The sequence below is a fragment of the Esox lucius genome, chromosome 23, assembly GCF_011004845.1.
Source record: "Esox lucius isolate fEsoLuc1 chromosome 23, fEsoLuc1.pri, whole genome shotgun sequence".
In the NCBI taxonomy this organism is placed as follows: domain Eukaryota; kingdom Metazoa; phylum Chordata; class Actinopteri; order Esociformes; family Esocidae; genus Esox; species Esox lucius.
In genome coordinates, this window is record NC_047591.1 from 20,073,373 (window position 1) to 20,100,140 (window position 26,768).

Consider the following 26,768-nt stretch of genomic DNA (forward strand, 5'->3'; position numbering starts at 1 on the left):
ATGAATACCCACGATCAGCCATGCCGCAAAAACGACCCTGATCCGTCGAGGCATTGGACTCCACTAGTCCTCTGAAGGTGTCCTGTGGTATCTGGCACCAAGACGTTAGCAGCAGATCCTTTAAGTCCTGTAAGTTGCGAGGTGGGGCCTCCATGGATCGGACCTGTTTGTCCAGCACATCCCATAGATGTTCGATTGTGATTCATCAGATCAGGCCCCCTTCTTCCATTGCTCCGTGGTCCAGTTCTGATGCTTACATGCCCATTGTAGGTGCTTTCGGCAGTGGACAGGGGTCAGTATGGGCACCCTGACTGGTCTGCGGCTACGCAGCCCCCTACACAACAAACTGCGATGCACTGTGTGTTCTGACTCCTTTCTATCAGGACCAGCATTAACTTTTTCAGCAGTTTGAGCTACAGTAACTTGTCTGTTGGACCACTTTTGATAGGTACTGACCACTGCAGACTGGGAACACCCCACAAGGGCTCCAATTTTGGAGATGCTCTGACCCAGTCGTCTAGCCATCACAATTTGACCCTTGTCAAAGTTGCTCAGTACCCATTTTTCTGGCTTCTAACACATCTACTTTGAGGACAGAATGTTCACTTGCTGCCTAATACATAGGTCTTCAACCCTCTCCTGGGGACCCCCCAGCCATCTCAGTTTTGTTTAAGCCCTGAAATAGCTCACCTGATTCAACAGGTAAGGGCTTGTTAATTAGTTAATAAGTTGATTCAGGTGTGCTAGCTCTGGGATACATCTAATAGATGGAATGGCTGGGGGGTCCCCAGGCAAGGGTTGAAGAACTATGGCCTAATATATCCCAGTGTAATAGGTGCCATGATAACGAGATTATAAGCGTTATTAATTTCACCTGTCAGTGGTCATAATGTTATGGCTGATCGCTATATCAGTGTTATTCACTTCACCTGTCAGTGGTCATAATGTTATGGCTGATCGCTGTATCAGTGTTATTCACTTCACCTGTCAGTGGTCATAATGTTATGGCTGATCACTGTATCAATGTTATTCACTTCACATGTCAGTGGTCATAATGTTATGGCTGATGGGTGTATCAGTGTTATTCACTTCACCTATCAGTGGTCATAATGTTATGGCTGATGGGTGTATCAGTGTTATTCACTTCACCTGTCAGTGATCATAATGTTATGGCTGATGGGTGTATCAGTGTTATTCACTTCACCTGTCAGTGGTCATAATGTTATGGCTGATCGGTGTATCAATGTTATTCACTTCACCTGTCAGTGGTCATAATGTTATGGCTGATCGGTGTATGGGCCTGCCAAATGCCACTGTGCATCTTAAAGATTTCTTAAATGTATTCAAAGATATATTTTCCAAATGTATTGAAATATACATTTAGTATGTAATTTCTAATACATTATCAAATGCATCTACAACTATTTTTGATAGCTACATTTATATGCATTTGATAATATATTTCTAAATGTATTAATTACGTTTCCTTAAATTAAATATTAATTGGCCAATTTTTTAAAAAGTATCCCAGACATATATTTAAAATGTATTTACTTTCCGTACGGGTCACATTCTTTCAACAAAAGCATTTGCACTTGATTGAAACTTGACTCACTGTCACGCAACCTAGCAGTAACTCTTAAGACATGACGTGTCCTGAATAACTGGACTTCTCCGTGGTGGTGATCTTACAGGTGTTATGAGTAAAAATGCTTCATACATTGCTTTCAATTTTAGCCGGAGGAGTAACACTGCTATACTCAGCACTTAAGACCTCGCGTAAAGCTCTGAGAGTCTTCGCTCCCGATGTCTGCAATTTAGGACTTCCTTATAGGCGCGAACTTGTCCTACCTAAGAGGAATGTCCCAGCTGCACGTGATAACAGGAACTATGCCTGCAGCGTACAAAAATACATCTGCGATCTCTGGCCTCTGGGCTTCCTTCTAGACCACAGTGACACAGGACCCACGATTCGAAAAAGACAGACGATAGGCAGGCTGCTATGAAAACATCGAAATGCATTGTGCGATGATTTTGGTTTTTAAACCGAATAACGTTTTTTTAGGCCTGTATCAACAGTGTGTGTCCGCAGTTCTTTAGTAGTCACTGGAGTCCATAAAGCCAATTTTCTTACCACGAAGAGGAGGGGCTCTTGCCTCCTGTGTGATGCTTGATGTTGAGAATAAATATTCAGTTGCATATCCACCAGACCGGCTAAAGAAGTCAACTGAAAAAACACTGACAGCGGCAGGATGGCGTTTACCGTCACGGAGACGATAATTTACAAATCCAACGATGCTTTCTTTCCCCTTGATCAGTTTTATGGTAGCGTACTGTACCAAGACTAATAACCAGAACCGCATGAGCGGCTGCTGAGCGAGAAGCTGAACCAAATCTATATCCAAGCCCGGGGACTTTTGCGGTAGACTCTTTTACAAACATCCTTGAAGGTATGTAAGCTAATAACCAGACGACGGCTCCATGAACTACATTTACGTGCAGAAAATCCGCCAAACAGAAATGTGCTGATAGGCAGTTGGCACGTCCTTCGCTTATTCAAATGTGTGAACGTAGAATGTCAATGTTTGACTGTAGCGTATTCAGTCAGTAGGATTCTCGGTTTTTAATGTTGGTTAACTGTAAGGTTTACTTTTTTTGAAAGCCTGTATGTGTGACTGAACGTAGCCTATTCTTTTTCATCACCATGGACAGCGCATGCAGATGGAATTGAGAGAATGATGCCAGGCATCGTTTGCGTAATTTTTTTTTTTTACATAATGTAGGCTAATATTTGGGAAATCGGTGGAATTGTGGCTTTTCAGACATACATTTAATAAATATTTTGACTGTGTGTGGACTCGAAGGCAATGAGAAGGTGACAGAAATGCTGTTCTGTTTACCCGTCGGGAAGTGGACTATTGATCACCTCGGGACAAATCCCTTCTCATGCCGCGTTTTAAAAAGGTCTGATTTTCCGGATCAACTCAATCTTGACTTCAGTGCACGTTACAGTGAACAGTTGCCTAGGTGCGGCCATTATTTCGGTGGCTACCTGGTATACAAGGTATGAGATGTAATTAGGCCAAACATACAATTTGAGGTGACCTAAAATGGATGTTGGGAGTTGGGTTCCGACCGCAGGAGATGGAACTGTGAATTTTACTCTAGCAAACCTGCTGGATCCTCAGAACGCGTCTGGTCCAACCACACCGTTTGACGATGCTCTCTCCAACGAGGTGACCAGGTTAGATGGACACCAGCGCTACATCACAGAGCAAGCCTACCGAGACTTCACCACTACGATCCAAGTGCTCATCCTCATAGGATCCCTGTTGGGTGAGCATATTGCGTTATTGTCTAATCCTTTCTCTATCTTATCGTCTCATTATTTCTCAACACACACACACATGTCTGTTTTTCCATCCTTGTCAGAACTGGAAAATTCCACGTTTTCCTTACCCTTCCCAGAATTTCAACCCTAACCATAATAGAACCCTAATCTTAAACTTAACCTAAATAACCAAACATCTAAGCATAAACATAGCCCTAACACCTATCCTATAATGCCAAAACCTGAAAGTAACCCCAATTCTAACATTACACCCAATATTAGGTTTTATCCTATTTTTAATGCAAAGTTGTAATTAGCTATTTCCTTTTGTCACCAGTTTAAAATCCTTGTGAGGACCAAACTGTCAGATCTTTGTGGGTATATGTACACGTATAAGTGGTTCACACACAAACACCACGCACACACACACACACACACACACACACACTCCCCATCCCTGCCACAGACTGAAGCAAGTGACGGTTTATCAAAGTGAGTTATCAGAGGATCACCTGACAGTCCTCACCAGAAGACTTCGTATGCCAGGTCATTTCATAACCATACCATTTCATATTTGAGAAATTGTTCTAATCATACTATTTTATACTTTAGAACAATTCACAACCATAACATTTTGTATTTTAGAACGTTTCAAAACAATAATGTTTCACATTTGAGAACATTTTACAAGCATGCCATTTCTTATTTTAGAACATTTCATACTTGTACCGTCTCATAGTTATTGATTATAAACTTCATAATCATTGCATTTGCGTACTTGATCTGGAATGCAAGTTTCAGTATTACAGTTTCAGACAATGGCCCTAACTGTTAAAATCTGCCTGTTTTGTTAAAATCCGGTTAGGGTTTTCCGCCAACAAACAGACGACTGTGTGAACCTGAGCCTCTGAGAATGTAGACCCTAATACCTTTATGTCAGTGAAATCTGAAAGTGTTTTCCCCATTCAAGCATATCTGTAGCCGACGAAGCCATAATGCTCTGTGAAATTCCTGTCCTCTGGATCCCTGTTGATCTTTCCCTTCTTCTATTCGGATATGTATGGAACTGCTGGTGGGGGGGTCAGGGGTCAGGGGTCAGGGTTGGTAGAATCATCAGGTATCGTTTTGATCTGCAACTCAACCAGGAGGACTTTGTACAAGGACAGCAACAAGTCTTCTGAGCCTGGTACTGGGAACGTGTGGGCAAAGTTTAAACGGAGCAGGAGACATGGAAAATTTAGAGAGTGCATTTGTTAGGTTTACAAGGATTTACAGTGGAGAAGGAGAACTGACCCTACTCCCAATCACTATAATAAAGCAGCGCAAAAAACCTTGGGCTGAGACAGCGGGGGTCCAGGGACACTGTGGCCCTATCTTAACATGTTACTAACACTTCCATTAAATCTATGATATAGGGTCTGACATCTGGGTTTGTTCTGGAGAGTTGGCGTGTTTGTGCCCTCTCTGTATAAAAGCCACTGAGTTCGGTAACCATGGAGCGTCTCTATTGCCCAGCGAGCATTTCAAACTGATGAGGTCTGGATTGATCTACACAGACAATGGAGAGAGAGAGAGATGGAGAGGCAGAGGCAGAGGATTGAGAGGGAGAAAAAGGGAGGAGAGGATTGAGAGGGAGAGAGAGGGAAGATTGAGGGAGAGATAAAGAGAGAGGGGGAGGGAGGCTTCTGAAACTGTACCGTTGGTTTAATCAAGTCATTGAGGTATTTGCAGAATTAATGATTACAATACAAGTTAAAAGTAGTCATCTTGAATCTAGATGGAAAGTCACCGGTGTTCATGTTGTACATGTCATGGTGTGTTTGAGTGTGAGCCAAGAGAGATTGTGTGTTTGGGTGTGTAGGAGGTGTGTGTGAATTTGTGCGTGAGTGTGCAACAGGGCCCTAAGGTTCAGACCAGATTACCGAGAAGGCAGAACGGTGGTTGAGTTACCAATCGCCTGCCCAAGGGCTGAAGTCTTCATCCAGGGGGTCTCTTTGTCCTGACGGCAATGCTCCTGTGCCATGTCTGACACCCTTTTATCTATTGAGTTGTGAATTCAATTTGTCCTTTGTCCTGACCTATTTTCCTTGGGTTTTCCTGCATAGGTCATAGGTCATGTTTTTATTCTGCCATGTCTCTTGTCGCCTTATTATACAAATGGGAGAGAACACATGCCGATTTTATGTGCCAATAATAAGTGCCAATAATAAACGCTTGGTTTTGTGCTATGTTTTAATATCCTATTCTATTCCAGCCTGTCTGGCCCGAAACTGTCCTGTTGGAGGTCTTCCAGTAGTCAACACTGACTATTCAACACTGTGTGTCTGTCTGTGTGTGTGTTTGTGTGTGTGACAATGTTGACATAGATAAAGAGTGTGTGTGTGTGTGTGTGAGGGGATGCTGACTGAAGCTAGTTGTGTTTTATAGGTACAGCACAGTAGATAGCTCCATCAAACTCTCAGTGATGTTGGAGTGACCGTTATTTCAATGAACCAGTGAGATCAGTGCTCTCGCCTTCATCAGAATGGAACGTGGCCAAGCAGTTTGTGGTGGCTCTCGCCTTCATCAGAATGGAACGTGGCCAAGCAGTTTGTGGTGGCTCTCGCCTTTATTAGAATGGAACGTGGCCAAGCAGTTTGTGGTGGCTCTCACCTTCATCAGAATGGAACGTGGCCAAGCAGTTTGTGGTGGCTCTCACCTTCATCAGAATGGAACGTGGCCAAGCAGTTTGTGGTGGCTCTCGCCTTCATCAGAATGGAACGTGGCCAAGTAGTTTGTGGTGGCTCTCGCCTTCATCAGAATGGAACGTGGCCAAGTAGTTTGTGGTGGCTCTCGCCTTTATCAGAATGGAACGTGGCCAAGCAGTTTGTGGTGGCTTTCGCCTTCATCAGAATGGAACGTGGCCACGGTGTGTGTGCGCGTGTGTGTGAGTGTGTGTGAGTGTGTTTACTCTGCCAGCTGAGCCATATAGTGGATGTTCCCAACCTGCAATTGTGCAAATAACGTCCCATGCAACATCAGCACACTTGGTTGATATACACACGTTCCTTGGGAACCAGAACTCTAGTATAATGACAGCTCTAATCTGGTCGCAGTTCACGAAAACAAATATGCTGCTAATACAGCGGTACACGAACCAATCAATTTTACACAGATCAAGGTTTGGCAACCCAGTTCCGGGAGACCAGCAGGCACTGGAGACAGCGCGGAAAACCCGTACAGTACCAGTGTAGACACGCGCTTATTTGTTTCTGATCCGTGTCGGGCCTTCCTGGTCTGCGTCCCCTGCCCAGCCCCCAAAGCGAGAGTAGAGTGAGACTTACGGGTGCATTCAGTTGGCTTGAGCGTTTGGCGTGTCGATGTGCTGGACACACAGCAGCCGTTTTCACCTGTCTCTCTGTCCTTGTCTTCATCTCTGACCGTCTGTCTGCATGTGTCTGTTTTTGTACCTGTCTGACTGTCTGTCTGTCTGTTTCTAGAGGCGGAGACAACAAAAAGATTGTCAGCAGGCTTTTGGGACTGGGGGGAGATGAGGACAGGGAGGGGTGAGATGTGGCAGAGGGAGGGGTGAGATGTGGCAGAGGGAGGGGTGAGATGTGGCAGAGGGATGGAGCGCAGAAGAGGGAGAAGAAACTGGTTTTCCTTCGGCGTCCCTGGACATACAATATACTGGGCAGAGATTTACTAGGAAAACCGAGTGGCTTTCATTACCAAAGTAATTGTATGTTCTCAGAGGAAAAAGTAAATAATTGAACGCCATTGAGACACTGAAAGAGAAGATTGGAGTGCACCTAAAAGGGCCGGAGAGGCTTCTGCAAGAGGGACCAGACATCGGAGGGGATTACAATTCTTGGAAGTCGGGGCGGGAGGCAATCATAGGACCACTGTGCCGAGTATGAGAGGCGTCCCGCCTTCGTCCAGCCTATTAAAACACCATAAGCATCAGAGTGATACAGAGGAAATGACACCGGGCTCATTGAAAGCTGTTCTCCTGACATAGAGGTTCTGGCTATAGCCTTTCTGTAGACAAAGCAGTAGGACAGCATGTTATGAAGGGACCCTGGTCTGTTCTGCGTTGCGATCAGTCTGGTGAAGGGCTTTAGCTAGCTGAAATGCCAATCCTGAAGTCTGTAAAACTGTTAAGCCCAGGTTTCCAAACAGGACTGTGTTTTTTTTTTCCCTTCAACTCTGGATAGGCTGATGCAATGTGTTTCAATAGACTCTGGTATCTGTGGAGGGGAGGACGAGTTTTGTTCCCACACCAGGGAGACGTTGGCAGGCACTCCTCTGTCTCTCTGTCTGTCTCTGTCTGTCTGTGTGCAATGCGTCACCAGTTCTGGTGTGTGTGTGTGTGTGTGTAATCCCAGTGGTTGTGTCACACTTGCCACTAATGTATTTGTCTTCTTCACACGCCTCAGACTTACATTTTGACTCTGTGTTGCCCTGGTGCCGGGTCCTTGATTGATCATTTGTGAAATGTTGTTTATGCCGGACTTCAATAGCACTGAACATGCACATGTTACATTTTTAATGATTTGAGCTCCTGAATATAAGTAGTGCAGGTTTGCTCTGATAACCGAGGCTGTTCAGGCGTGATTTGAGGGCCCGATAAAACATAAGCAGCTCATCAGAATAGATCTGCCCCATGTAGCTGTCGGATGAGCAGCCCATTTCCACAATGAGCACCTCCCTGTGACCTCCACCCCTCAAATCAGCCCACCTCCCTGTGACCTCCACCCCTCAAATCAGCCCACCCTGTGACCTCCACCCCTCAAATCAGCCCACCTCCCTGTGACCCTGAACCCCTCAAATCAGCCCACCTCCCTGTGACCCCAACCCCGATAAAATATCATCACTGACATTTCACCCCCCCCCCTGTTACACACACACACACACACACACAGACATACATACACACAGACAGACAGACAGACACACACAGACAGACAGACACAGACACACAACTATCATCTACCACTGAACACTGTAAGACAGTCACACGTTCTAAAACAACTCCTCACCCTCCTTCCTCCACCTCCCGTCTCTCCTCTTCCTCTCGCTCCGTGACCCAGGCAATATAACCGTTCTGTGGTGTACCTGCCGTACCAGTGTCTTCAAGTCGGTGACCAGTCGTTTCATAAAGAACCTGGCCTGCTCGGGGATCTGCGCTGGCCTGGTGTGTGTCCCCTTCGACGTGGCCCTGGGGGCCAGCCCACGGTGCTGCTGGTGGCTCCACACTCTGCTGCTCTGCAAGGCCATCAAGTTCCTCCACAAACTCTTCTGCTCCGTCACTGTGCTCAGCTTCGCCGCTATTGCACTCGACAGGTAGGTGGTTTCGGATGTTGCCTTTGGATGCCAGAAAGGTGTCATCTAAGAAGGCATAGGACATATATATGTAAGGTCAGGGGCTACCAGATGAACAAGGACAGGGGCAACCAGGTGGACAAGGACAGGGGCAACCAGGTGAACAAGGACAGGGGCAACCAGGTGGACAAGGACAGTGGCGACCAGGTGGACAAGGACAGGGGCTACCAGGTGTAGAAGGACAGGGGCAACCAGGTGGACAAGGACAGGGGCAACCAGGTGGACAAGGACAGGGGCAACCAGGTGAACAAGGACAGGGGCAACCAGGTGGACAAGGACAGTGGCGACCAGGTGGACAAGGACAGGGGCTACCAGGTGTAGAAGGACAGGGGCAACCAGGTGGACAAGGACAGGGGCAACCAGGTGGACAAGGACAGGGGCAACCAGGTGGACAAGGACAGGGGCTACCAGGTGTAGAAGGACAGGGGCAACCAGCTGGATAAGGACAGGGGCAACCAGGTGGACAAGGACAGGGGCAACCAGGTGGACAAGGACAGGGGAAACCAGGTGTAGAAGGACAAGGGCAACCAGGTGGACAAGGACAGTGGCAACCAGGTGGACAAGGACAGGGGCCACAGGGGGGACAAGGATTCATGCTGTTCTTTCTTTCTGCTACACACGAAGGCACTCGGTTGGAGAACTGCGTGACCTGCCTCCTGAAGACCTTTTACGACTGCAAACAATGTTATTGTACCAGACACAACCTTCCCTCTGTCTCAGCTGGCCCCGTGTGGAGCAGAAACGGGTGGTAATCGATGCAGCATGTGTAGTTTACATTGCCTGGCAGTGTCTCTCGATCCTGCAGAACTTCCTGTTGTGAGCTGCTGCCAAAAGAGCTGATAGCCCACAGAGAGGAACACTATCCTTTACACACGCGGCCAGTGTTCCCTGTCATTATCTGGGCACCGAACACCGTTCTGGCCTTGCTAGGGGAACCTTGAAAGTTATGAGTTCTGTTATTCAAGCATGAAAACATCAAGTCATTATGCATCATACCACAGAGAAAATTAATTCACAAGCACTTTTAGGGACACCCTCCCCGATAAACACAGGAAATTCAGCACCCTCGACAGAAATATTACAGGCTTCACATGGGGCTTTCAGTGATTTTTCCAGTTCATAAATCCTGGACCCTGACAGACAGGCAAGTCAGTCAGCTGTTAAGGAAGTCAACCGCTGGTGTCTGAGCTCATGGTCATTCCTCGTGGTTGTAGCTTTTCCCTGAACCTGTGGTCGACACGGTATCAGTCAGGATTACGGAGAGTAGGGGAATGGAAACGATCAACTTTTTGTCTGTAAGTTTTTAGAAGAAAGAGGAAGGAGGAGGAAAGAGTAAATATTGGAAGTAGCAGTGGCTCACTGCCCGATGGGTGGGAGGAAAGTGGAGTTGGGCACTCCAGATAAACACCCGGACAAGAGAAGGAGTCAAACCTGGAATGCTTTTTTGCCTGTGATGATGTCTTCTACCTTCACTTATGAACTCTTTCGCTTGGCTTCCCAAAACCACAGCTCTGGCCAAACACCACACACACAAACATTTATTATCCTGTGATTCTGGCTAATCAATCATCATCTCTGGCAATTTATAGAATATAAACACATTGGAACCTTCCAGATTTCCCCCAGATGCTGGGTTGGGCAAGACCTGGACAAGGTTTGAGTGAGACCAGTAACCTTTCATTCTGAAGTCACCCCAAACAAGTTCAGCGGGCAGCAGGAGAATTCTTTCCAGCTTTCGCTCTCAAGAGTCATAATCACCTTAATTCGCTGAGTGCATTGACACGTTCTCAGAATTGAACCTCACTTTGCACTCACGTATGTCTGCTTCCTGCTGTCCATTATCTTCTGTTTGACTCTAGTCTTCCGTTATAAACCTCAGATCCAAGGGCTAGCTAGCACATCCATAGCAACATGTTCTGTCACCACATGTTGTCAATCTCCTGAATTAGTTATTATCTGTTGAGATATGTTGGGGGAGTTGTTGCCATAGAATGGAACCTGATACTGTTTGTTTTTGCAATTCATATGATATTTCACAAATCCAATAAAAAAACAGAATATGACTTTGATATGTGTAAGAAATGTCTCTTTAACTGTTTGTAATTTAGACAGACAGCACACACCTACACACACAAATGCATATTCACAAGAAACATAAGGCTCTTTACTCCCAGTAAGATTTCTCCTTGCTTTGCTTCGTCAGGCAAAATATCAGTCATTCCCTTATTCATGTGGCAGAATCACATCTCCGACCAGTGAAGGATTCTGAGAATAATAATGAAATGCTCTTTGAATGATAGTAAAAAATTCTGTTAATCACAGTGCAGCGTTTTGTGAATGATAGAGAAGGGTCTGTGAATGTTAGTGAATAGTTCTGTGAATGACTGTGAAGGGCTCTGTGAATGATACTTAATGGCTCAGTGAATGATAAGGAATGGTTCTGTGAATGACTGGGAAGGGATCTGTGAATGATACTTAATAGCTCAGTGAATGATAAGGAATGGTTCTGTGAATGACTGGGAAGGGATCTGTGAATGATACTTAATGGCTCAGTGAATGATAAGACATGGTTCTGTGAATGACTGTGAAGGGATCTGTGAATGATACTTAATGGCTCAGTGAATGATAGGGAATGGTTCTGTGAATGACTGGGAAGGGATCTGTGAATGATACTTAATGGCTCAGTGAATGATAGGGAATGGTTCTGTGAATGATATGTGTAATACGATTGATATGATCAATCTTCTTATCCTCCTTTTATCCTCCTTATCCTCCTTTTAGCCAAGCAATTAGGTACTGCAACATTAGTTTAGATAGAAGTTGTAAAGCAAAGTAATTTATAATTATATATTTTTATGATACTTCCAACCTTTTTTATCCAATGCAACTTACAGTAATGTGTGCCGAATTTTACATATGGAAGGCTCCTAGAAATTGAACCCATAGTCGTTGCATTGCAAATGTCATTCTCTTCCAACTGAGCGTCTGAGGACCACAGAGAAAGAGGTTACGGAGGTCTGGCCATTCAGGATGTTTACTTTGAAGCAACACGCCATGTCATTTACAATCTACTGACCTGTGGGGCATTTATCTAGCAGCTTTGAAGGGCCCATTGGCAATGTTCCCACTAATCTGTGGGCGTGTCTGCTAGCCAACCTCATCCAGGTCTGCCAGCCAGAGAGAATGCCAGTCACGCCAAAACACTGGAGATAAAACGTCACTGATTTGCCATGTTAGTTTGCAGTATTATAATAGATCAATAATAAATCAAAACAATGGCATATCGGTTCCTTTTCAGTGCAACGAACCAAAACAGGCTCTGTAAGATTGTGACACCTTTCATCAGAGCAAAACATCTCCACCCAAACAACCCAAAATAATAATATATGAATAATCACATGTTGGATCTACACATGCAGGGACTGATTGGAATCATTTGCTGTCCCATATAGTTAAAACCTAAAAGTGTACAACTGTAGAGGCTGAGAATGATGTCTCAACCAACTCTCCTCCTCTTTCCTCTCCTCTCCTGTCCTCTCCTTTCTTCTCATCTCTCCTCTTCCTCTCCTCTCTAGGTATTACTCTGTTCTCTTCCCTCTGGAGAGGAAGATATCCGACGTTAGGTCCCGTGACCTGGTTATTTACATGTGGATCCACGCCACGGTCGCCAGCGTACCCGTGTTCGCGGTGACCAATGTTACGGACGTTTACGCGACCACGTCTTGTTCCGCTGCCCAGGCCCACTCCCTGGGTCACATGGTCTATGTGTTGACCTACAACATAACCACGGTAGTTGCATCGGCACGCACACTGTTCACCAGAGCAACTCTTTAGGTCACAGTCGTAGTTGGATAAAAAAAGTTTAGCTGCTAGCCGAAAGGTCCGTCCTTTTTTTATTGTTAGTGTTGGAGTTCTGTAGTTTACATAAAATAACTGTCTGAGAGTGTTATTTCCGTAAATGACATTTTTTCTATATTACTTTTGCATTTGTATGCTTTTTTGGACCCGAAGATGGGGGAAAGAAAGAGAATAGTTTTTCATTTATTGCTTAAAGTGTGTAAGACGTGTGTTCCAGTGGTTGAGATGCCTGGACCACCCTGGGCCTCACAAACATTACGTTTAACACAGTATGTCCGTTTGGATCAATGTGATTAGGGTCTATGTTTATGTATATTATTGTTTAGCCAGTGTCCATTTCACATGAGCATTTAGCAACTAAAACAACCCTACAACAGTTTATTGTCATTGTTATTTTTTTTTTTAGGTGATCCTGCCGCTGGTGGTCGTGTTTACGTTCATGGTTCTGATCCGCCGTGCCCTCAGTGCCAGCCAGAAGAAGAAAGTGATTATTGCGGCGTTGAGGACGCCCCAGAACTCCATCTCCATCCCGTACGTCTCTCAGCGCGAGGCGGAGCTACACGTCACCTTACTGGCGGTGGTGCTGGCCTTCTCGGCCTGCAGCGCCCCCTACGGGGCTCTGGTGGTGTACCGTACTCTTATCGGGAACGCCGACGATCTCTCCCCCTCTCTCCGGCTGACGGCCACCTGGCTTCCCAAGGTGTCTCTCCTCACCAACCCTCTGCTTTTCCTGACGGTCAACCGCTCCGCCAGGCGTTGCCTGATGGACGTGCTGACCAGAGTCCACCGGCGCTACAGCCGGCGTAACATGGTGAGCACCGGCGCCATGGGCCTCGGGCTTGAGAGCGAAGGGGCGCCGGGCGGGTCTGGAGGAGGCCTGGAGGGCTCAGCGCGGTCCGGGAGCCAGCTCTTGGAGATGTTCAATATTGGACAGCAGCAGATCTTCAGGGCGACCGACGAAGAGGAGGAGGTGGATAGCGACAAACCGTCTCTAGGGTCAGGGGTTGCCGGGGGCTGCTCCTCTCAGCCCAGAGAGAGCCACCAAGGAGTAGGCGGAGGACACAGAGAGGAGGTGGTGCTCCGAAAGGAGACTCAGCAGCCTGGAGAGAGCGTCGTAGTAAGGAGAGAACCTCCTCCTTCTTTACTCCCCAAGGTCTCCACTGTTCCGGTCCAGGCCTGCACTTACACCTCCTCCTCTCAGGTGGCGCCAGCCACTCCCACCGAGCCCGAGGACGTCGCCCAGTTTGGATTCGGCCCGTTCGAGCTGCCGCCCCACTGGCTGCCGGAAACCAGAAATAGCAAAAAGCGACTCCTTCCCCCGCTAGGCAACACGCCAGAGGAGCTGATCCAGACCAAACAGCCACGCCCACGGCCAGAACGGAGGATTAGCCGGAACAACAAGGTCAGCACCTTTCCCACCGTGGATGGATGAACCCTAAACCCTGACCTTTCACCTGTGATTCCTCACCCCTATTCACAGCTATGGCTGGAGGTCAGCCAGAGGGCGCCCGTGGTAGGGGTCACAGTTGTCATTTAGATTTCATGTCAGTGACTGGCTGGAACCTCTTGGCCCCCCCCTTTTTTTTTAATGAAACGTTTTGATCAATTTGTCAGTAATTATTTACTGGGGATGACTTGTTCTACTCTGATTCTCAACAAAGAGCGAAAAGCAGTTCATTTTGCAGGAAAATTTGGAAACGGAAAATAAGCAAACAACAGACACAACGAAGCAAGTGAATGCCACACAATGTTATAAAAGCAGCTCCAGCCTTGTATCCTGATTTCCTGGTTGGGATGTTCTCCGTTTTCCTTTTATTTCCACCCCTAACAGAAGTATTTTATTGCTACCTGTACAGCTAACAGATAACGGGAGATGAAGCGTTGACCTTTATGTTTTATTAAAAATGATGAATTTAGTCCATCCAGTTCAATCTAACTGATTTCAAAGGCTGGACTTTGTTTATTGGGCATGTTTGGGATTAGATTATTGGAAGGCCACATTTTTCACTGTTTCACATGTTTTATGGAGTAACGCAGTCACTGGTTGAATCTTAAATAAGTCCTTGATTTTGGGTTTGGCATGTATTCAATACACTGGATGTGTTCCCCAGAGGACGTTCTACATTAACCTAACGTCTGACACGATTAAACTGTCATCAAGTGTGAAATAATACATTATTTTCTGTGTCACACCACGCCATGTTTTTCTCTGGGAGCGGTTTTCCATCAAAATGTACCAGCAGTATATCATTTGTAAAAAGATTTTGTCAAGCCCGGAACTGTGGCCGTCTCCGTGTGGGATCCACTTTTATTTTCTCTTGAGTTAAAATAAAAGCTCAACATCTCTCCTGATGTGTTGAATATATTTTTTTATCCTTACATCAAACCATGGTACAATGTTGGGACTTGAGGATGAGGATGCATTAGTACAGTATGCAATTATAGTTTAAGATAGTTCTGAACTGAATTATACTGTGTGCTGCTCTTTCATTTCTGCTCTATTATGAAAATGTCCTCTGTCAGTGTTCTTCCTGGTCCGTTGCTGGCCCAGAAACCGGCAGAAGGGAGGCGGCTTGCTGATCTCTGTGATAATTAACTGTCTCTAATCTGGCCAGTTCTACATTGCTAGTTTTCATGTAAGTTGTAGCGCTGGGGGGGCGGGGGTGTGTGATGGACCAGATGCCTTCATGTGCACCCGGGCCGGTCGGCCACACCCTCTGTAACAGCACGTGGCGTTTTTAACATGACCTGCATTGATTCCCTGCGGCCTGGGTTCAGACTCACAAAGACTGCCTGCTGATTCAGCATGTCCGGCGCACATCGACGAATGAGACGCCGCTCACTGCTTCCTGCCTGTGAATGTACTGTACTGAATGTTGCAAACCTGTCTGGCATTAAATGGCTTGATACATTAACAATAGGTTCTGGTCACCAAGCCTGGACCTGTTGCAGCCTCAGGATTCGGGTATAAAATAAATACAGTGGCAATTACTTTTCCGTTTTTAGAGAAGTCTTTCCAAAAAGGTCCTATTTTATCAATTATTACATGGTTATTTCCCTTCCTGAATTAACAGTCTTCAAATCAAATTGTACTTTCTAGCCTGTTAGATTGTGGGTTATGCATTGTGAGTTATTCTGTTATAATCTAAAGGGGTATTTTTAGTCCGGAATTGTGCACAGTATCCCCTGATGTTAATTTCTTACGTAGGTTGACCAGTAAATCAATGGACCCTGTGGGAATTTCCTCAAGTACACTCCATACTACATAACATGCCAGTAGAGTAGCAGCATGCCTCCTTGAGCCAAATCATCGCCTCTCATCTCCAGGAGTTCCAAATTGGATCAATCGAACTTCCAAGGGCCAAGAATATGAGTTGTGGTTTGAATAACAAGACTGTTGAGATATTGTGCATCTCAGTGCGATTTTAGCCTTTTTTATCCTAATTGGATTTTCAGATTTGACATGATGAATGTATTTTTGGGTTTGTGTGTTTCAAAAAACCTCTATGAGTTTGCACCCTGAATGCCAATGTCTTAAGCCTAGACACAATTCAAGGCTAGTCTGAAACTTGATGGACTGGATTACTTTTGGTGTTAGCGAGTACTTGGCCCAAACTCTAGAAACACACCTGACTGTCCTCCTTGGAGTGTTTTCATCGGTTGCGCCAAGCTAGCGATTCAACAGTGCAAACACGGAAACTTCCGGGGTGATGGCAAGCTTCCCAGTGCAACAACTGCTTCATAACAATGTGACTAATGTCCTACACGCCTCTACCTGCCAGAAAACTAAAGAAAAACAAGGTGTAATCCTGACCTAATCTTCTTTGGCGTCACAGAGGCAGACTAACAGACTGACATTTGGACTGGGAAGAAACGCGTGACTGTCGCTCAGGTCAGAGAACTGAGAACGAAGCAGGTTTTTGCTGAAAGGGTCAGGGATGTTTCCGTGGTTTTCTAGTCGCCCTTTACCTCGCTTTCTTCATTGTCTGTGTTGTCATTGTCGTTACATGTTTATGCCATCATCATCCTCCTTCCCCCATAAACCCTTCACCAATAGTACAGAATGAATGTACAGTGGATGTCCTTCCTTGTTGACCTTGCGTTGTTCTGCTGCTGAAGTTCTGCGGCCGTGTTGGCGTTTGGGGGGGGGGGGGGGGGGGGGTGTCTGACGTTCATTCTCTTAAAATCCTCCCCTGACAAGGTTTTAAGAGGAGGCAGATGTGTAGGGGAGGGGCTGGCCCAGCTGACTGCCTCCCGGGAAGATTCGGGAACCCACCTTTTTTTTTTTTGTTTGCCCTGAAAAGTAAGCAGTTACTTCTAAATGCAGACATCATGGTTCACTCAAGGACCAAACGTTCTGAGAAAAGCAGACTGCAGCGCACCTCAGTTATGACGCTAAAGGCACTTTATTTACTTTTACAGTACACAGCAAAAAAAAACTAAGAAGGATAACATCAGTTGGGAGAGAAAATAGACTTCCATAGAGAAATAAATTAAATCACTTTTTATTAGTTTCACATAGGAAAGATAATTTCAAAGGCCACCTCCAGATGGGAGAGAAAAGTGAGTACCAGAAAGAAAGAAAGATGTAAAGAAGAAAAATAGTGTGCGACAGGTACATGTGACAGCAGAAATTAATATTGTAGCGTCTGGCAGGGCTGTGTTTCAAACCCATGACCTTCAGATCCCCAGGCAGGCACCCTACCCATAGCTCCAAATAGGGATATCCCATTTGGAGGGCAAGTAGTGGCCCTACCAAGGTCCCTGCACCGCCCCCACCAAACGGAGCTGTGGGTAGTGTGCTTGCCTGGGGAGTTGAAGGTTGCAGGTTTGAGACACTTCCCTGCCACATGCTACAATATTATCTTTCTGCTGTCACATGCAGTATTTCCCAGAGAACTTCAAGTACACACCTGAAGGGAGGGTAAAGAATGGCTGAATTGTAGTCCCTGAAAAATGTCAACTGGTGCAGCCTCCCTCCCCAGAGGGATCCAGTCACCTGGACTTGACCAGGTACCTGTCGCACACAATTTTTCTTCTTTACATCTTTCTTTCTTTCTGGTACTCACTTTTCTCTCCCATCTGGAGGTGGCCTTTGAAATTATCTTTCCTATGTGAAACTAATAAATAGTGATTTGATTTATTTCTCTATGGAAGTCTATTTTCTCTCCCAACTGAAGTTATCCTTCTTACTTTTTTTTTTTGCTGTGTACTGTAAAAGTAAATAAATTGCCTTTAGCGTCATAACTGAGGTGCGCTGCAGTCTGCTTTTCTCAGAACGTTTGGTCCTTGAGTGAACCATGATGTCTGCATTTAGAAGTAACATTGGTGTCAGAAGTGGGATTGGCCCGGATGGCCATCGGAGAGGCGTGTCTCCGTGGGGGACTTGGTATAGTGAAGCGTAAGGACACACTCTCCTGTTTGGTGGGGTTAGTGTAACGAGCTTGGTAGGGCTGCTACTTGCCCCCCCAAACGGGATACCCTTATTTGGAGCATTGGCTAGTGTACCTCTCTGGGGTGCCAAAGGTTGCAGGTTCAAGACGCCAGATGCTGCAATATTAATATTCACTCTCCGTTAAAGAAATGGAAGTGAAGGGTCCTACAAAAGTGATGTTACATGATTTCTTGATACGGATGCCTGCCAGACCTTGAACCTGCCCCTGGACTGAGCCTTCTCTATCAGCTAGAACCCTATATGTATCAGTATACCGGGATTTAAGTAATTACACGTTTCTGTTAACAGAGCACGGCATATTGAGCGCCAAACAACCCTATTTCCTGCTACCAGTGTCATCCAGGCCTTCGTGTTACTTCATTCGGTTCATAAATATTACGATGAGTTCACCTGTGTGAGAGATTATGACGCTTCCCAAACGGCAATCGATTCCTGTTGTCTACTTTACCTTTCACCGGGCCTAACGGGACTGGCCCAGTCCACTGTTCTCAGTAGGGGTCTGGGTGCGAGTTGTTTTGGCCTCGTTTATTTTCGGTACTGAGATGCAGGACGACCATATCAGCATGTGAAGGCTTATTAAATGAGCTGGCATGTTGCTAAGCAACAAGTATATCCCAGCTGCTTCAAAGCCAGTTACATGCATAATATTTAACTTAATGGTCCTGAGGTCATATGGTCAGAAATAGTGCACTAAATTGGCGAAGGGGTTTCATTTGGGACATACATTTTCCACGGCTTTTACTTCTCTCTTCTTTTCTCCCTCTCTTCTTTTCTCTCTTTATGCTTTCTCCCGCTCTAACGCTTTTTCCTCTCTCTTTCTCTCCCCCTTCCCCTGTCTCTGGCGCTAACTCATCTGTCGTGCCATCCCCTCTCCATCTATCCTCTCTCAAATGGCCCTGCACCAATGCCACCCTATGTGTTCTGGTCAAAACTAGTGCACTAAAATGGGAGTGGGGTCTATGTGTTCTGGTCAAAACTAGTGCACTAAACAGTCAATAGGGTTCCATGTGAAGAGCAGACAGGGTTTCTCTCTGGACCCCACCATGGCTGATTTAAACAGTATGGGGGCTGTTAAGGACATCTCTAAATGTAAAATGATGGTTGGGAGAACAATGGTGGCCCTGTTGTGAACAGTTCGCTAGGACTGACAGAGTGCTTATCTCTGTTCACAGACCCACTCTGAAACATTTTGTCTCTTCATGTGCCTGACCTTTTCTTTTCCGCCTCTCTCACTTTTCGCTTTCCCTTGTTTTATCTCTCTCTCACTCTCTCTCTCCCTCTCTCTCTCTCTCTCTCAATCTCACCCCTCTCCCACACCCTCCCCCTTCTCTATATAACGCCGTTCTCACTATGCCCCCTCTCTGCTCCTCTTCACATGTACTGTGGTTTGTAATTCTAACCAGGTTGCCATAGTAGAGCTCTCTTCCTTGGTGCCCTCTGAAGTCTGTCGCTGCTCCTGAGGCGGTGTTAAAGGCCTGAGTTTAAATACACATGCACTCAATCCCCGGTATTCAGTGTGAATTCTTTATTTCCGTTTGTATGCAGTACATATTTTCAAAAATAAACCGTGTACTTTTATTCGTGCCTCCTGTCCCTCTTTCTGTCGACCGGTGTCGAACAACAATTGACCCTTTGATTATGAACATTGCTCGTGTAGAAGACATCAGGACGTTGTGATAATGATATACTGTATATTTGTATATGAATTATATTATAAAAATTATTGACTAATATAAAATATATGAAACATAATTTGAACCAAATACTTTTCTTGCCAGCCTATACTGAATGAGGAATAATACAAAACATTTCAACATTTAATTCCTTTGTCTCCACAAAGAGTATACAGCACTTCCTCTGCTGATTCAATTTGTTTCTATTTCTTCATATCCATCCAGCCAACAAGTCTGAAAGCATCTGTATAGACCAGTGTTTCTCAACCCTGCTCCTGGGCGACCCCAGGCCCTGCCATGTTTTAGATCTCTCCCTGCTCCGTCACACCTGATTCAAACGATCAGCTCATTATCAAGTCCTCGATGAGCTACATCAGGTATGTTAGGGCAGGGGGAGATCTAAGACATGCAGGGCAGGGGGGCGTCCAGAAACTGGTTTGAGACACACTGGACAACCATTTCCTTCCCCTTCTCCTCTTGCTGTCCTGTCCTCATCTCCTCCTCCCTTTGTCCTCTCTCCACCACTTCCTCTCCTCCTCTTCTCCTCCCCTTAGTCCTATCCTCTCCTCCACTCCCTCTCCTCCCCTTTTCCTCCCTCCTCCACTACCTCTCCTCCTATTTGTCCTCTGTCCTCACCTCACATTTGTCTTCTGTTCTTCCTCACCTTCTAACTTCCTGGTCAGCCGTGAATAGTATGTAGAGGACAATAAAGGACCACAGTAAGTCTCTTTACTGAATGTCTACTTATTTATCTTAAAGGAATCTCATCTTTTCCAGGAAAAACATTGTCATATGTAGGAACCAATTTCCCCTTTACCTGTGGTGTATTTATTGTTTTGAGACAATATTTGCTATTTACTGGAGCCCTTGCCTAGTCATTAACCTGTGTACCAGATGTGCAGTTAAGGGAGAGAAATTAAAGCCAAAGTGACTGCTATTCAGACCAAATAGTCATCATCCAAACAAATAAAATAAAACTATGTAAGCTGAAAGCCCCATAATAATAAAAACATAGGAAGCAGGGAATGGCCAGAGTCTGAATGATTTTGCAGAACTCTAGTAGAACAACACAAACAGTCTCTGTGGATTCAGAACTGAATCAAGAGCAATAGAACAGAGGTAGGAAAAAGATGAATGGTGCCTGAGAGAAGAGAGAGAGAGAGAGAGAGAGAGAGAGAGAAAAGGAAGGAGCAGCGGGAGGTAAGTCAACAAATACAGCCATAAATCCCTCAGGCGTCCTTACATTCTCTTGTTCTTGATATCAAATATGGAGTATATTAGCGACGCCAACTCATTTGTATGCAGGATTAAAGGGAGTGAGAGATTGTAGTGCTCACTGCATAGGAACGCATTCCTCTCTAAACCGTAGTGATGCGCATTCATCAGACCAATGGAGAAAGGACTACATCAAAGACATTGTGTATAGACTGTAATATGGATATTCAAGCCTTTGGCGTGACCTTCAGTATGAGAATACATTTGAGGTGGGCCGGCTGAGGAAGGTTGTCTGAAGCATTCGTTTCGTGAACGCAAAGCACGATAGCAATGAAAATGCAGACCCCCTGAAGGGATGATTTTCAATTGAGACAATGAACTTCACATTATTTACTATAGTCTCACCGAACGGGTGTCTGCGCTCCAATTGAGTAAGGTCTGCTGTGTGTTACACTGTATGAGTTTGCCTCAAGCATGTTGGACTGAGAGCTAGTTAAGACATAGAGGTGAAATTATTAGTCTGTGGAACCACGTTTTTGATAAGCCGATGGACAGAATTCCAAAGTGTTCAACTGACAAAACACATAGCTATCTTTGGAAAAATAATGCAATGACATAATTAAGGTACTAGAACAAAACACAGAAACACGGTAAATATAAGTTCCTGTACTGCAAGGAAAAAGGGACCTCTGATGCATGGCTAAAACCAAATCTCCAAACGTACAAGCAGATCAACAACTGCTACGATCCAGAACTCTGTGTCACCTATTACCTAACGAGACACTAAATGTCCTTATGGGCCCGATTTAGAAAAGGGATATGACCGCTGGCAAGAGAAGAAGGAAGGTTCAGCATAATAGGACAGCAACAATCTGTACTCTGTGTGACTTCGGGGGAGGCAGACACCAAACGTCACATTTAATTTTATTCTTGATAAGGGAAGAAGAAAAGCCACAATGGAAATTTAGGAAAGATGAGTTCCTGGTTGCAATATGTTTCATTCCCCAAAGCTTGGATATTGTGTTATTGAAAGGTTGTGTTTTCCTTTCTTATAATTATGCACATGTATTATAAATGTGTGAAATGTGTATATGTATGTATGTACTCTTCATGGAAAGGATGGGAATGAGAAGAGGAGGACAGAGAGAGAGAGAGAATAAGAGAGAAATAAATTGTGTTTATGGAAGAAAGAAAGAAATAATTACTTTTACCACAGAATGGAAAAGAAGATATCCCCATGGCAACAAGACATCCCCTGGCTCAATCAGTTGTGACTTGTGGTTGTGGCAGTGTCTTGTTCCTTGTCTTGTTGCATCTCAGCAGGCTCCTGAGATGCAGGCAGAACTACTGGCTGACCCTGGATTCTACACTCCCCTCCATATCTACAACATGGGGAAGTATCCTGTTTGATGGATTCTGAATTGTCTGCTTATTCCATCCTGATTTTCATGAACTTTCCAACCGGGACCTATTTTTCAAATCATTTTGGAAGTAGCTCAGCTGATGAAGAATGTTGCTTTAAACACCAAGATTGTGGATAATATTCCCACTGGCTCAGAATGAAAATGTAGAAACTATAAGTTGGCCTGGATAACAAACTGCTAAATGATTATAATGTAATGTGTTTGGTTTCCCAAAGCTGACTCCATGGTGACAACTAGTCTTTTTGGAGTCCAGCAACTAAACACACAAAATAAAAATAAAAACCATAAAACTAAAGAAACGTTTTTTTCCTACCTTTGAGAGGATTGTAGTACATTTAGATGGTCTTTACATTCTTTTTTTTTGATTATTTTGGCTTTGGGTTAGGGTTAGAGTTCGGGTCATGATGTGGGTTAGAAAGAGGATAGGGTTGGGTTGGGTTTTGATTTAGGGTTAGAGTTAGATTAATGTTAGAGTTTGGGTTAAGGTTGGAGTATATTGTTTTTTTAATGACACATAATACTTGTTCCCTAGTAAGACAGAAATATGAGAGGTTATGCATTTCAAATAAAATGAACATTCAGAAATTGTTTTATATTTAAATCATGTAGGCACATTGGAAGAGGCCAGAGGCAATGCCATTTTTGGTTTTCAGCTGTTCTGATGACACTGTTGAATCCTGAGTAATACCTCCACCAGACCTTTCTGAACCGGCTTGGTTGTCCAGTTCCCCATCAGAAAGCAATACCTCAATCTGGTTTCCCCCCAATATTACTGTGGCAAAGGAAGAGCAGTTTTGTTCTCCCTTTTCTAGCCGTTTTTCTCCCTCCATGTCTCTCAGCCATCGCATCTACTCTGTCCTTACCCACCATCTCACTCCTCTCATCCGCCATTTCTCGTCCCGGTTCAGGTCTCTGCCCTCATCATCCTGAGCCATTAAAGCATCATCAATACATTACCCAGTTAGCTGGTGTCTCTCTAAGACCCCCTCTCTTTCCCCATCTTTCCTTTTCTCTTAGCATTTCCATCCCTCTCTCACCATATTTCTCTTCTTTTCACATCTCTCTTTTCTCTCTCTCCCTCGCTCTGTCTCTTTTCTCTCCCTCACTCTGTCTCTTTTCTCTCTCTCCCTCGCTCTGTCGTTTAGCTTCTTGGTCATCCCTCTTGTCTTCTGAAGGAACCTGGCAAAGTAAGCGCCAGTATGATGGATTCCTCAGAAGTTCCACTGGACGACACACACACACACACACACACACACAGAAGCTTGTTTTACTATACATGTGAGGATATTTGGGAGACCAAAATGTATTTCCGTTAAAAATCCTATTTTCTCTAACCTCTAATTCTTAACCTTAATCCTAACGTTAAGCCGAAATCCAAAAATGTGGAACAAACTCCCTGCTAAACCTAAACATAAACCTAAGTGTTATAGCCTACACTTAATCATAATTCTATCTGTAAACGCATCAGAATCCTAACGCTAACCTTAACGCAAATCTTTCACAAAAAGCTATTCATAAAAGTGAGGATTGGTTAAAGGTCCTTTCATTTCTATTCAAAAAATAAAATCTATTAAATATTCATCTAGTGGTGTTAAATTCTACAGTATCAAAGAATTAAAAGAGAGAACGGCAAACCTTTGGCAACAACAATGTAAAACAAATATATTTTCAGTTTAAATATCAACGTAAAAAAATCTTTTCAGCAAGTTAGGTACAATAATGACTGTTGCTCCTGGTAAAACAACAGAATGTGAGTTAGTACAGCGCTATGCTGTTCTCCATACAACTGCGGTAGACAACATTTTTAGATGCAACAGTCACTTTAATGGGCCTGCGTTTGGCCCGACCGGCACTAGGGGGCGCTGTTGCCACGCAGGAGACATGGAAGTCGTATTTTCACAGAGAAACAATCTCAAAATACATGATTTTCAATCCTCCTCCACGGAGTCATTGGGGAGTTAAATGATGACACAGTTCTGTACTGAGGAGATCCCTGAATACTGCCACCTCTATTGCTTAAACTTGACATGATGGTTGTGTTATCTGAGGACTGTAACTTATAGGAGGACAGGAGTATGAAAGGAGAACAGGAGTGTGAAAGCAGGAGTCTCTCTGCATATGTGTGCTTTGTATGTGTGAGAGATCTGAATGTGTACTGTGTGTGTGTGTGTGTGTGTGTGTGTGCGTTGGTGGGGGGGGCGGTTCCTGGCTGGTGATATACAGTAGCCTGGTGAGAAAACACAGGGCCCAGTGTGGTTGTCACGGAAGAATAGTTGTAGTGAAAAGGTTATAGCCGGTCGACCTCACTCTCTGGTAATAGTGGTGTGGACCAACTGAATAGAGTGTGATCCATCTACACACTGACCTGTGAAAACAAACCTCCACGACACAACTGCATTTTTGGGTGTCGGCGGGTGTGCACGTGTGTCTGCCCGCGCCCCCCAGAGAAAACATTGTTTTCTTTTCGCCCAGCACAATTTGGCTAATGTGTGTGTGTGTGTGTGTGTGCGACGGCAAGCACAAGCACCCATGCATTTGCGCGTGTGTTCGCGTGTCTGCGTGCGCGTGTGGCGAATGCGCGTGTCGTCCAGCTGTCGTTCGGCCAATAAAGCAAGGCCGTGGGGCCGGTCGGTCAGGACGCGTAAATACGTGTGATTGAAGGCCACAAGCAGACGCGCGCGCACACACACCGCGGCAAAACCAGTGCACAGGGCTAATTTTGTTCAGACCTAAACAAACACCGACACTGAGGAAGGAATATAAAGGAGACTCTGTGCGTGGAAGTGGAAGGGCCTGTGGTCGCCGTGGTGACTGATTTGCTTGGATTTACTTCAGCAACAAGTGAGCGCAGGCTACAGCGATGTGGAGTTCAGAAATGTTGACAGCTCCAATGGGACGCCGACAATGTTAGTAATGCAAGCGACGTCGACGGATGCTAAGTTAAGTGGATATTCGTGTGAAGCGGTTTCTAAAAATCATGCGTAATACTAGTCTGTTCTGTGTAACATATATACACTACATCTAGCAGGGGCCCAAATAATTTTTTTTCAGGAGCACAATACCAAACAAACAGAAACAATATTTTCCTGTCATTACTAGACCATGTAAGTGGGTCCTGTGGGCCTGTTGGTGAATCGTGGTGCCAAATGTTTTGGGGTCGATTCCTAAGGGACCCACCCAGACCTAAACTGTATGTAAGCCAACTTCCATGTGCTGCTGCTAACAGTTTAGCTTCCTTCATTGCGGATCTGCCTGCCCCGTGGGGGGTACGGAGCAGCGGACACCCCTTTCAGTTACACATGAACAGACCTACTTTGCTGTTATGCTGGCGGCCGGGGTTGGCGTGAATTTATCAGCCACAGCTGGTTAGCTAGCCAGTGGAACATTAAGAACGAACCAATGAATAAATAGCCAAAAAGACATCTTAGCTGGGTGGCGTCTCTGGGAATGGAACTAATAACCAGAGGATATATGAGAAAATAGGCCTTCATTTGAACTGATTACATTACCCGATGCAATGAGAATTGATCCAGCATGCTTCTGAAACGCACTCCTGCTGCCTTCCTACACGGTCCCAAACGGTCTCTCTGGGTTTGGATGAGGACTTCAGACCTAAAAATGGACAGCTTCCCCTTCCCAGATAACATGACCCGGACAAATGTTTTCCAAATCTCAATCTGGTTAATGAAAGCAGATTGGCAGATTTAAAGCTGCACTGAACAAATGACCATTTGTCCAGTGCTCTCAGTAACGACCTGTGTTAACGACAGCTCTTTGGAGACCTGCATCCTGATTGGATCTCTGGTTAATCCAGAAGATTAAGACCGTTGTAATGGGCAGGCAGGCCTCACATTTAGAATATCCTGATTAGGGAGTTAGGCTAGAATTGAAAACGTCATCAGAAAAAATAAAAACAATAATCTGCGTTTTCTCTATATTCAAATTATGTTCCCTGGTTATCTTAAATGGAAACAATGTGATATCTGGTAATGTCTGGTGAAGGAAAACAATGTAATGTCTGGTGATGTAATGTCTGGTGATTTTCAAGGGAAACAATGTGATGTCTGGTGATGTCTGGTGGTGTTTTCAAGGAAAACAATGTGATGTCTGGTGATGTAATGTCTGGTGATGTCTGGTGGTGTTTTCAAGGGAAACAATGTGATGTCTGGTGGTGTTTTCAAGGAAAACAATGTGATGTCTGGTGATGTCTTTAAGGAAAACAATGTGAGGTCTGGTGATGTCTTTAAGGAAAACAATGTGAGGTCTGGCGATTTCTTTAGAGGGAAAAATGTAAACATCTTTTCACTGCTATGAAATTCGGCGAAGCCCCAAACTTGCCAAACTAGAAACAAAACATCTCCACAGAGACCAAGAGATCTCAGATCTGAAAATGAATCTTAACCTCTTCTTTATTCTTGACCCTTATCTGCAGAAGTCTACATGCTTGA

General features: G+C 44.9%; 1 protein-coding gene across 1 annotated transcript; it reads left to right on the forward strand.

The window, feature by feature from the left end:
• Positions 1-1,909: 1,909 nt before the first annotated feature.
• On the forward strand, positions 1,910-14,901 carry gpr176 (G protein-coupled receptor 176). The gene is made up of 4 exons (XM_010894200.3): positions 1,910-3,336; positions 8,404-8,656; positions 12,271-12,484; positions 12,960-14,901. Exons 1-4 carry the CDS (start codon positions 3,111-3,113, stop codon positions 13,983-13,985), a joined length of 1,719 nt encoding a protein of 572 aa, XP_010892502.2. The 5' UTR covers positions 1,910-3,110; the 3' UTR covers positions 13,986-14,901.
• The last annotated feature ends 11,867 nt before the right edge of the window (positions 14,902-26,768 follow it).

What these genes read in the sequence shown, in the direction of transcription:
- gpr176 (XM_010894200.3), top strand. Translation starts at nt 3,111, where the DNA reads ATGGATGTTGGGAGTTGGGTTCCGACCGCAGGAGATGGAACTGTGAAT. An exon ending in CCTCATAGGATCCCTGTTGG is followed by an intron (nt 3,337 to 8,403) that starts GTGAGCATATTG and finishes TCCGTGACCCAG; the next exon opens with GCAATATAACCGTTCTGTGG. An exon ending in GCCGCTATTGCACTCGACAG is followed by an intron (nt 8,657 to 12,270) that starts GTAGGTGGTTTC and finishes TCTCCTCTCTAG; the next exon opens with GTATTACTCTGTTCTCTTCC.